At 42.8% G+C, this 12,937-nt stretch overlaps 1 protein-coding gene across 1 annotated transcript; it reads right to left on the bottom strand.

Annotated features, from left to right (window-relative positions):
* Nucleotides 1–10,031: 10,031 nt before the first annotated feature.
* Nucleotides 10,032–11,388, bottom strand: LOC123486317 (NLR family CARD domain-containing protein 3-like). Its single transcript, XM_045217584.1, has 2 exons — nt 10,456–11,388; nt 10,032–10,122 (listed from the first exon to the last, which is right to left on the bottom strand). Exons 1-2 carry the CDS (start codon nt 11,367–11,369, stop codon nt 10,032–10,034), a joined length of 1,005 nt encoding a protein of 334 aa, XP_045073519.1. The 5' UTR covers nt 11,370–11,388.
* Between the last annotated feature and the right edge of the window lie 1,549 nt (nt 11,389–12,937).

The following is a 12,937-nucleotide window of genomic DNA, read 5'->3' as shown; positions in this document are numbered from 1 at the left end:
CTCATCTCCTACAATAGGATCCCGTATAGTATCGTGGCACCCTAGCCAGGCCATTCCATCACGTACTCCTTCTAAGATTAAGCAACAGTGCTAATCTATCTTGGCACGCTGACCTTCCGTGACCGACACAACACATGGCGTGTCCTTCTCCTCTCTCTCACCTACATTGATGACTTTAAAGACATTAATAAATGCTGTATCAAAGACGTTATATCAAACACCTTCCTAATATTGAGTTACCTCCCCACTTTTGCCCTCAGAACAGCCTCAATTCGTCCGGGCATGGACTCTACAAGGTGTTGGAAAGCGTTCCCACGGGATGCTAGCCCTGTTGACGCTAATTCTTCCCACAGTTGTGTCAAGTTGGCTGGATGTCCTTTGTGTGGTGTACCATGAGCGTGAAAAACCCAGCAGCGTTGCAGTTCTTGACACAAACCGTGTGCCTGGCACCTACTACCATACCCCCGTTCAAAGGCACTTCAATATTTTGTCTTGCCCATTCACCCTCTGAATGGCACACACACACAATCCATGTCTCAATTGTCTCCAGGCTTAAACATCCTTCTTTAACCTGTCCCATCCCGTTCATCTACAAGTCGACATCAATAAGGGATCATAGCTTTCACCTGGATTCACCTGCTCAGTCTGTCATGAAAGAGCAGGTGTCCTGTAATGTTTTGTCCACTTAAGTGTAAATTGCACCAATAATGATACATTGATGGATTTTTCTTATGCTAGTCTATTGTTTTCTCTGTATTGAACCTGCCTGCCACCCACCCGCCTGGGGACTGTGGGGTTATGAGACAACCCTCGCATCACTAGCTTGCATGTTCTGCAGCCTTGTAGAGATAGGGAGGGGATGACTGGGAGGCAGGTTGCCATTTATTGTCATGAATCTTGCCCTGGAGGCAGTTCTGCAAAGTGGTCACTAGCTGGCACAGGCATAAAGTAATAATATCTGATTTTAATGCTAACCTTAACCTCACTGCTAATCCTTACCTTAAATGAAGACCATAAAACAACATTATCTTCCACAAATGTTTACGATATAGCCAATTTTGACTGTGCAGCTGGCATATCTAGAGGAAATCGTGCAGTTCTGCCTCCAGGGCAAAATTCATGACAAAAGTCAACCTGTGACTGGGAGAGTCAATGTAAAATCGATAACTAAATTGTTTTCACAATGAACGTGCTTTTTCTTGTTTAAAGTATGTTTTATTATGAAAAGTACAATATATCCATGTACAATAGTACAGTTATGGAGCATATGTCCATATACAATTTGTTTTTCAACATAAAATACATACAAAAAATTATCACATTGGTATTTTAACGGTGTTATTGTAAGAGTTTAAATGTTTAAACAGAGGATACATCTACAACTTATCCATACATCTAAAACAGTATAAAACAAAACAAAACCAAACCCATAAAAAATTAAGAGTGCTTGTCTGGATAAGAGCGCCTGCTAAATGACTTAAATTCAAATTTAACATCTAAAAAAGTATCAACAAAGTGCAGTATGTTCTGAGTATGTTACCTTAACGTCAACTCATAACGTCCCACTATAACTTCATGGGAGTCTAGTGGAAAGACTGCTTGTTGCTTTGGGTGGATTCATCAACATTTGCAGAATATTCCTGTAATGTCAGATGGCATCTTGTCAGACGGCAACAGCCTAGTCGGCTGCAGACACTCATAAGGAGTTCAAGTAGTTTTTGTAAGTCGCTCTGGATAAGAGCGTCTGCTAAATGACGTAAATGTAAATGTAAATGTAGTTTATTTGCCATTTGCAGGTATTAAAAGTAATCCATCCATTGTAATTCCTTGTTGGAGCTCATATAGGACAGTACATACCAGTGGAGGCTGCTGAGGGGAGGACGGCTCATAATAATGGCTGGAACGGAGCCAATTAAATGGCATCAAACACATGGAAACCATGGAAACCATGTATTTGATGTATCTGATACCATTCCACTCAATCTGCTCCAGCCATTACAAGCCTGTCCTCCCCAACTAAGGTCCCACCAACCTCCTGTGGTACGTACACACAAACAGTAAAATATATCATAAGAACATCAATAAAACATGCAAAGTGGTAAAAGATCATAAAAGGAAAAAAATTCAGTGATGTTCTAAAAGTCTGATGGAAACAGTTTAGGTTGTTTGATTTAACAGGCAGCATAGAACTGGATAGAAGCTGTTCTGGAACCTGGGATCCAGAAACTGCCTAGCAACCACTGGTCCTCACTAGACTGGTGCCCTGCATGTCTATTTTTTCATTGGAGATAATCAGGTTTTGAAGTGATGTCTGTGTTTGTTGGACACTTAGTGCTGGAATGAGGAGTCTGTTTGTTCCCAATTCTATCAGAAATGATGGTCCTCATTTGAAGGTCCTGTGTCAAGGTCCTCACTATTATAGGAAGATGTGTGAGTGTGTGTCCAGTGTGTGTATGTGTTTAGTGTGTGTGTCCAGTGTGTGTGTGTGTGTCCTGCGTGTGTGTCGTTTGTGTGTGTGAATGTGTCTAGTGTGTGTGTGTGTGTCCAGTGTGTGTGTGTGTCCAGTGTGTGTGTGTGTCCTGTGTGTGTGTCGTTTGTGTGTGTGAATGTGTCCAGTGTGTGTGTGTCCTGTGTGTGTGTGTTCAGTGTGTCCAGTGTGTGTGTGTGTGTGTGTCCAGTGTGTGTATGTGTCTAGTGTGTGAGTGTGTGTGTCAGTGTGTGTGTATCCAGTGTGTGTGTGCGTGTGTCCAGTGTGTGTGTGTGTCAGTGTGTGTGTGTGTGTGTCTAGTGTGTGTGTGTGACCAGTGTGTGTGTTCAGTGTGTGTGTCATGTGTGTGTCAGTGTATGTGTGTGTTCAGTGTGTGTGTGTGTGTTTGTTCAGTGTGTGTGTGTCCAGTGTGTGTCTAGTGTGTGTGTGTGTGTGTGTGGCCAGTGTGTGTGTGTGTGTGTGTGTGGCCAGTGTGTGTCTGTGTGTGTGTGTGTGTGTGTTCAGTGTGTATGTGTCTAGTGTGTCAGTGTGTGTGTGGCCAGTGTGTGTGTATAGTGTGTGTGTCCAGAGTGTGTGTGTGTGTGTCCAGTCTGTATGTGTCCAGTGTGTGTGTGCGTTTGTGTCCAGTGTGTATATGTGTCTAGTGTGTGTGAGTGTGTGTGTGTTAGTGTGTGTGTGGCCAGTGTGTCAGTGTGTGTGTCCAGTGTATGTGTGTGTTCAGTGTGTGTGTGTGTTCAGTGTGTGTATGTCCAGTGTGTGTGTGTGTGTGTGTGTTCAGTGTGTGTGTGTGTGTGTATATGTGTCCCCAGTGTGTGTGTGTCCAGTGTTTGTGTGCGTGTGAGTGTGTGTGTCCAGTGTGTGTGTAAGTGTGTGTGTGTGTGTCCAGTGTGTGTGTGTGTGTGTGTTCAGTATGTTTGTGTGTGTGTGTTCAGTGTGTGTGTGGCCAGTGTGTCAGTGTGTGTGTCCAGTGTATGTGTGTGTTCAGTGTGTGTGTGTGTTCAGTGTGTGTGTGTCCAGTGTGTGTGTGTGTCCAGTGTGTGTGTGTGTGTGTGTGTGTGTCCAGTGTGTGTGTGTGTTCAGTGTGTGTGTGTGTGTGTGTGTGTGTGTATATGTGTCCACAGTGTGTGTGTGTCCAGTGTTTGTGTGCGTGTGAGTGTGTGTGTCCTGTGTGTGTGTGTGTCCAGTGTGTGTGTGTGTGTGTGTGTCCAGTGTGTGTGTGTGTGTGTTCAGTATGTGTGTGTGTGTGTGTGTGTTCAGTGTGTGTGTGTCCAGTGTGTGTCTAGTGTGTGTGTGTTTGTCCCCAGTGTGTGTATGTGTGTCCAGTGTGTGTCCAGTGTGTATGTGTCCAGAGTGTGTGTGTCCAGTGTGTGTTTGTGTCCAGTGTGTGTGTGTGTCCAGTGTGTGTGTGTGTGTTCAGTGTGTGTCCTGCGTGTGTGTGTGTGTGTTCAGTGTGTGTGTGTTTCCAGTGTGTGTGTTTGTCCAGTGTGTGTGTTCAGTGTGTGTCCAGTGTGTGTGTTCAGTGTGTGTGTGTTTCCAGTGTGTGTGTGTTTGTGTGTCCAGTATGTGTGTGTGTCTAGTGTGTGTGTGTGTCAGTGTGTGTGTGTGTGTGTCAGTGTGTGTGTGTGTTTGTGTGTGTGTGTCTAGTGTGTGTGTGTCCAGTGTGTGTGTGTGTGTCCAGTGTGTCCAGTGTGTGTGTGTGTGTGTGTGTGTGTGTGTTTGTCAGTGTTACCATGGTTATTATTTACAGGGACACTGAGTCCCCATCATCCCAAACCCTAAACCCTGGATAGAGGGGCTCAGTGAATGTGGAGTGGAATGTGTTCAGGTGGGTCAGTGTGTCAGAGGAGACTCTGTAGAAGGACAGAGTGCCGGCTGGCCAGTCCAGATACACTCCTACTCTGTGGGAGCTGGAGGAGGGGACGTCTATGGGAGTGGACTTATTATTGTGCCAGGCAGAGTAACTGTTGTCAGAGCAGAACAGAATCCAGGACTTGTCATTGTATCCAATAATACAGTCAATACCCCCTCCTCTCCTGCTGATTCCTTTATATGTCACTCCTATATCAGCCCCTCTCCCACTCCACTCTACCTCCCAGTAACAGCGCCCAGTCAGACCCTCTCTACACAGCACCTGTCCACAGCCCTCAAATCTCTCTGGGTGATCAGGATACGGCTGCTTCTCTCTCCTCCATGTTACCTTTCTGTTCTCCTCAGACAGAGAGAGGCATCTGTTTACTGTGTTTGGGTCCAGTGTGAGATCACAGACATCTGATGGATGAAACCAGACACAATATTAGAAATCATCATCATTCACATTAGAATGTTAACTCACTTTTCACTAATTCATTTAATGTAGATGTTTCTAGGTATCAAAAGGAGAAGTTAAGGTAACTTGAGACTTGATGAATGATCATATGTTATACTGTATGGTAATATAAAACACACTTATTCCCATCTCACATTAATTACACACACACACACATTGAACACACACTCACATCCTGTACATAAACAAACACATTGAACACACACAAACATCCTGAACACACACACCCTGAACACACACACACACACACACACACACACACACACAGGACACACACACACACACACATTTCTAAAGTAACACGAACACGCAACACACACAGACACACACATTGTCAAAGCAACTCTTTGTAAACTTTGGTGTCCCTGATTTGTGCTTCTGTAGAACTACAGCTGATATTTAATATGACCAAGTAAGTAATGATGGTGGTCTTTGACTTTGACTTCACTTGAATTAAGACTTATTCTTAGTCATATTCTTCACAGCAGTCAACACTCACATTTTCTAAGTCCAGGTTTCATTGTGTTCTCTCCACCATGTTCCACACTGTATGAGTAAGCAGAAGAACAGACAGTCATTGAGGGATACACCTGAACTCACACACACACACACACACACACACACACACACACACACACACAGCACACACACACACACACACACACACACACACACACACACACACACTACACACACACACACACTGGACACACACACACACACACTGGACACACACACACACACACACACTGGACACATACACACACACACACACTGGAAAACACACACACACACACACACTGGAAACACACACACACACACTACACACACACACACACATACACACACACACACACACACACACACACACACACTGGAAACACACACACACACACTGGAAACACACACACACACACTGGAAACACACACACACACACACACACACACACACACACACACACACACAAACAGTCAGTATATACATTTGTCCAAGTGTGTGTGTGTGTGTCCACTGTTTGTGTCCTGTGTGTGTGTGTGTGTCCAGTGTGTGTGTGTGTCCAGTGTGTGTGTATATGTCAAGTGTGTGTGTTTGTGTGTCCAGTATGTGTGTGTGTCCAGTGTGTGTGTGTGTGTGTCCAGTGTGTGTGTGTTTGTCCAGTGTGTGTATGTGTGTCCATTGTGTGTGTATGTCCAGAATGTGTGTGTGTGTCCAGTGTGTGTGTCCAGTGTGCGTGTGTGTGTGTTTGTCCAGTGTGTGTATGTGTGTCCATTGTGTGTGTATGTCTAGTGTTTGTGTGTGTGTCCAGTGTATGTGTGTGTCCAGTGTTTGTGTTTGTGTGTCCAGTGTGTGTGTGTGTGTGTGTGTGTGTGTGCAGTGTGTGTGTGCGTGTGTGTCCAGTGTGTGTTTGTGTTTGTGTGTGTGTGTGTGTCCAGTTTGTGTGTGTGTGTGTCCAGTGTGTGTGTGTGTCCATTATGTGTGTGTGTCCAGTGTGTGTGTGTGTATGTCTAGTGTGTGTGTGTGTGTCTAGTGTGTGTATGTGTGTCCAGTGTGAGTGTGTGTGTGTCCAGTGTGTGTGTTTGTCCAGTATGTGTGTGTGTGTGTGTGCGTCCTTTGTGTGTGTGTGTCCTTTGTGTGTATGTGTCCAGTGTGTGTGTTTACAGTGTGTGTGTGCGTGTGTGTCCAGTGTGTGTGTGTGTCCAGAGTGTATGTGTGTCTAGTGTGTGTACTGATACACGTGCACACACACACACGACACACACACACACACACACACACACACACACACGACAGACACACACTGGACACACAGACACACACACACACCGGACACACACACACACACTGGACACACACACTGGACACACACACACACACACACACACCACGCACACACACTGACCCCCCACACACACACACACACACACACACACCCACACACGTCTTTATATAACTTAGTCCAAGTGGTGGTCAGAATGTTTGTCTTAACTAGCCTGATAACTCCAACATGTCTGATATGAACATTGACATAAACCCTCTACATACTTGAGTTTCTCCAGTCTGGTGTGGATCCTCCAGTCCAGCAGAGAGCAGTCTGACTCCTGAGTCTCCTGGGTGATTGTAGCTCAGGTCCAGCTCTCAGGTGTGAGGGTTTGACTTCAGAGCTGAGACCAGAGAAGCACAGCCTTCCTCTGTGACTAGACAGCGTGACAGCCTGCAAAGAGTCAAATCATATTAAAATCACACTGCTATTCTTTGGCGGTAAAAATAGTGGCAGTATATTTTTTCACCATATTCAGATTTATCAGTGTCCTGAAACCTGCCATATCTATTAATAAATTAATGTATCATTATTAGAAATTATCAGATTATTGCTTCTAGATAGAAACATGTATAGTACAAATATTTGAGTAGACTGACCAGAGCAGTTTAAAAAGCAGTATCAGTCAAAAGACAGACAGTGAGGTATCAGATTTAGATTGTATTGAGTATACAGTCCACACCATATCTATTTTGACAGAGAAGCTAACATTTTAAATGAAAGCACTTTATGTATCTATTCCCCCCATTTGAAGAAGTCAAAAGTATTCTGACCAATTCACTTCAAGTGTATTAATATAGTCAAAGGTTTAGTATTTGGTCCCAAACTCGTTGGTTGCATTTGCAGTTTGTTTTGGTTGTGTTTTGGGTTGTGTTTTACCCGATAGTAACTGAATGGTGGATGATGACTGGAGTAATTTTCTGTCTAAGTGAGTAGATAACATGTTTCTAAACACTACTAAATGAATCCTGATGATGCCATGATTAAGAAAAAGTATGAATGAATCATGAATAATAATGAGTGAGAAAGTTACAGAGGCTACAACAAAACATGCTAACCTCTCACCATTACCAATAACAGAGGGGGTATGATCCTTGTTCCTCTGTAACTTTCTCATTCATCATCATTCACGATTCATTCATGATTATTCATAATCATAGTAGCATCCACATGAATGTAGAAGTGTTCAGAAACATCTTCTATTCTTACTGACAATACAAGTGAAGTGACTCCAAAATGACAGGACATTATTCACCATTCAGTTTCTATTGGGAAAAACATCATCCAAAACACAACCAAGACAAACTGCAAATGCATTCAACAAGTTTGTAGAATCACAAGCTTGATGTAATCACTGCAGGCAAAGAATATTCAAAGACCAAACACTAAAACACTAAACATTGGACTAAATTAATTTGTCCAAATACTTATGACTTTTTTAAATGGGAGAACTACATACATTAAGTGCTTTCATTTCTAAACAGTAAAACAGGTATGTATGAATACCCTCAAATAAAAATTTACATTCTGTACTGTTGCCTAATATGAAACAATTTCAAATCCAAAATGCTGGAGCATAGCACCAAATGTAAAACTGTAAGCTTCACTGTCCAAACACATATGGTGTGGACTATGTGTGCCTGGTAAACACATGTGGATCTGGTGAACAGTTATCACTTGTTGACCAACTACAGGAATACTGACCTCAGAGTCTCCAGTTTACAGTGGGGATTCCCCAGTCCAGCAGAGCAGCTTCACTCCTGAATCCTTCAGGTCATTGTTACTCAGATCCAGCTCTCAGGTGTGAGGGGTTTGACTTCAGAGCTGAGACCAGAGAAGCACAGCCTTCCTCTGTGACTAGACAGCCTGACAGCCTGCAAAGAGTCAAATCATATTAAAACCACACTGCTATTCTTTGGTGGTCAAAATAGTGGCAGTATATTTTTTTTCAACATATTCAGATATATCAGTGTCCTGAAACCTGCCATATCTATTCATAAATGAATGTTTCATTATTAGAAATGACAAATTATCAAAGTATTGCATGTAGATAGAAAAATGTATAGTACAAATATTTGAGTAGACTGACCAGAGCAATTTAAAAAGCAGTATCAGTCAAAAGACAGACAGTGAGGTATCAGATTTAGATTGTATTGAGTATACAGTCCACACCATATCTAGTTTGACATTGAAACTGACATTTTAAATGTGGCTCTATACTCCAGCATTTTGGATTTGAGATCAAATGTTTCATATGAGGTGACAGTATATAATGTCACCTTTTATTTGAGGGTATTTTAATACATATATGTTTCACCGTTTAGAAATGAAAGCACTTTATGTATCTAGTCCCCCCATTTGACGAAGTCAAACGTATTCTGACCATTTGACTTATAGTGTATTAAAGTAGTCAAAATTTGAGTATTTGGTTGTGAACTCATTGGTTGCATTTGCAGTTTGTTTTGGTTGTGTTTTGGGTTGTGTTTTGCCCGATAGTATCTGAATGGTGGATGATGACTGGAGTCATTTTCTGTCTAAGTGAGTAGATAACATGTTTCTAAACACTACTAAATGAATCCTGATGATGCCATGATTAAGAAAAAGTATGAATGAATCATGAATAATAATGAGTGAGAAAGTTACAGAGGCTACAACAAAACATGCTAACCTCTCACCATTACCAATAACAGAGGGGGTATGATCCTTGTTCCTCTGTAACTTTCTCATTCATCATCATTCACGATTCATTCATGATTATTCATAATCATAGTAGCATCCACATGAATGTAGAAGTGTTCAGAAACATCTTCTATTCTTACTGACAATACAAGTGAAGTGACTCCAAAATGACAGGACATTATTCACCATTCAGTTTCTATTGGGAAAAACATCATCCAAAACACAACCAAGACAAACTGCAAATGCATTCAACAAGTTTGTAGAATCACAAGCTTGATGTAATCACTGCAGGCAAAGAATATTCAAAGACCAAACACTAAAACACTAAACATTTGACTAAATTAATTTGTCCAAATACTTATGACTTTTTCAAATGGGAGAACTACATACATTAAGTCCTTTCATTTCTAAACAGTAAAACCGGTATGTATGAATACCCTCAAATAAAAAGTGACATTCTGTACTGTTGCCTAATATGAAACAATTTCAAATCCAAAATGCTGGAGCATAGTACCAAATGTAAAACTGTAAGCTTCACTGTCCAAACACATATGGTGTGGACTATGTGTGCCTGGTAAACACATGTGGATCTGGTGAACAGTTATCACTTGTTGACCAACTACAGGAATACTGACCCCAGAGTCTCCAGTTTACAGTGGGGATTCCCCAGTCCAGCAGAGAGCAGCTTCACTCCTGAATCCTTCAGGTCATTGTTACCTCAGATCCAGCCTCTCAGGTGTGAGGGGTTTGAACTGAGAACTGAGGCCAACACTTCACAGGATGTGTCTGTGAGTTTACAGCCAGTGAGTCTGTCAACAGAGTAAATACCATGAGGGACAGGTTGTATTAAAATGTTACATTTAGCTTTTCCTGCTTACACTGTTACCCCTGCACTAATAATGTGAACACTGTGTATAGATGTCTCAATGCTACAACTTTTCTGATCCGTTTGTATTACAGTTTGTTTAAGACTTTTCAGCTGATAGAAAGTTTAGTCAGCCAATGAAAATATTGTTGTTCTTACATACAGTAAAGTTTGGTCTGAGGGATAGTCACATGAGTACCTACAGAGCCAGTCAGCCAATAAAATGCTGCTGTAACTACAATGTATTTTGGTGTGGGATATTTCCATGAATACTTACAGAGCTTTCCTGTAGCCTCTCACAGCTGGGAGCAGTCTCCTACAACCCTCCTCTGATGTCTTGTATACCTTCGGGTCAAACACATCCAGAACCTCCTCTGATATCTGTAGCATGTAGGCCAGTGCTGAACACTGAGAAAGTGTGAGGTTTTTGGATCTCTTCTCTGACCTCAAGTACGCTTGGATTTTCTCTTGTACTGAATGGTCTTTCATCTCTATCAGACAGTGGAAGAGATTGATGCACCTCTCAGGGGAGATGTTCTTCTTCTGCATCACCTTAAGGGATCGGATTGTTTTCTTGACGCTGTCTGGACTTCTTTCTGTCTGTGTCACCAGACCTCGTAGGAGTTTCTGATTGGACTCCAGTGACATGCCATGAAGGAAGCGGACAAAGAGGTCCAGGTGTCCGTTCTTGCTCTCCAAGGCTTTATCCACGGTACTCTTCAGCAGCTCATGCAAGGTTAGCTCTTCAGATGCAGCTCTAGACTTTCTCTTGAGGAAGGGCTTCAGTGCATCCATGTTCTTGGTGGTGTAACAATGGTACATGTAGACAGCTGAGAGAAACTCCTGAATGCTCAGATGAACAAAGCAGTACACCACTCTCTGAAATAACACAGACTCTTCTTTAAAGATTTGTGTGCACACTCCTGAGTACACTGAGGCTTCTTTGACATCAATGCCACACTCTTTCAGGTCTTCTTCATAGAACATGAGATTACCCTTCTCCAGATTTTCAAACGCCAGCTTCCCCAGCTTCAGAAGAATTTCCTTATCTGACTCCATGAGCTCCTGTTGATCCATCTCATCTCTTCCATGATACTTCTGGTTCTTCAGGCTGGTCTGAATGAGCAGGAAGTGTATTGACATCTCAGTCAGAGTCGTGGGCATCTCTCTCCTCTTGTCTGTACTCAACATGTGTTCAAGGACTGTTGCAGAAATCCAACAGAAGACTGGCATGTGGCACATGATGTGGAGGCTCCTTGATGTCTTTATGTGTGAGATGATTCTGCTGACCAGGTCCTGATCACTGAATCTCTTCCTGAAGTACTCCTCCTTCTGTGGGTCATTGAACCCTCGTACCTCTGTCACCTGGTCAACACACTTAGGGGGGATCTGATTGGTTGCTGCTGGTCGGGAGGTTATCCATAGGAGAGCAGAGGGAAGCAGATTCCCCATGATGAGGTTTGTCAGCAGAACATCGACAGACGATGTCTGGGTGACATCAGACACCTTTTCATTGTGCTGGAAATCCAATGGAAGTCTGCTTTCATCAAACCATCAAAGATGAACATAGCTTTACAGGCAGTGAGTTTCTTTGCATTGCCTATGTCTAGTTCTGGGTGGAAGCCATTTAAAAAGTCTGAGAAGACTGTACTGGAGATCTTTAATCAAGTTCAGCTCCCGGAAAGGAAGCACAAATATGATATCCACATCTTGGTTCGCCTTCTCTTCAGCCCAGTCTAGGATGAACTTCTGCACAGAGACTGTTTTTCCCATGCCAGCGATGCCCTTGGTCAGCACAGTTCTGATGCTTCTCTTGGCCTGGTAAGGGTTTAAAGATGTCATTGCAGTGGATTGCTGTGTCATGTGAGGTTGGTGTCCTGGATGCTGTCTCTAGCTGCCACACCTCATGTTCATTGTTAACCCCTTCACTCTCTCCTTCTGTGATGTAGAGCTCTGTGTAAATCCTGTTGAGGGAGTTTGGTTCCCTGCTTTTTCGATGCCTTCTATCACACATTCATACTCCTTTTCAGACTGTCTTTATGGTTTACTATAGCTCTCTGCAGGCTGTCATCCACTACAAGGGAAGAGGAAAAATGATGTGTATCAGAAACATTCATTGACAGGATGAAAAGTGGGCCTTCCACAACTACAGTAACTTCTATTATCTCATAATATTGTAGTTACCTACCGTAAATCATATTAAGGTATTGACTTGGCCCACGTGTGCAAGTGGTCTTACTGTTTTCAGAGCCTCTTGTTTTATTGGGTTGACTCAGGTGCTGTAGTACAGGACGTGTTCTGGATCTCTTTCTACACTGAGGACAGTCATAGTCTCCTGAAGGAGCAGGTTTCTCCCAGTATCTGGTGATGCACTGTCTGCAGAACCTGTGTCCACAGGTGATAGAGACTGGATCCCTCAGCACCTGCTGACACACTGCACACCTGGACTGATCCTCTGGCAGAGTAGACCTTCCACTACAGAGATAAAGGAGAGAGAGATTGTAGATGTTAATACTGATCCTCTAACAGAGTAGACCTTCCACTACAGAGATAAAGGAGAGAGAGATTGTAGATGTTAATACTGATCCTCTAACAGAGTAGACCTTCCACTACAGAGATAAAGGAGAGAGAGAGATTGTAGATGTTAATACTGATCCTTTAACAGAGTAGGCCATCCACTACAGAGATAAAGGAGAGAGAGATTGTAGATGTTAATACTGTTCATAGACAGACAGCTGGGAACAGAATACTCTGCTCTC

This window comes from Coregonus clupeaformis, unplaced genomic scaffold (assembly GCF_020615455.1).
Source record: "Coregonus clupeaformis isolate EN_2021a unplaced genomic scaffold, ASM2061545v1 scaf1134, whole genome shotgun sequence".
In the NCBI taxonomy this organism is placed as follows: Eukaryota; Metazoa; Chordata; class Actinopteri; order Salmoniformes; family Salmonidae; genus Coregonus; species Coregonus clupeaformis.
Note: the sequence above shows the minus strand (reverse complement) of the source record. Positions and strands in the feature narration are given on the sequence as shown.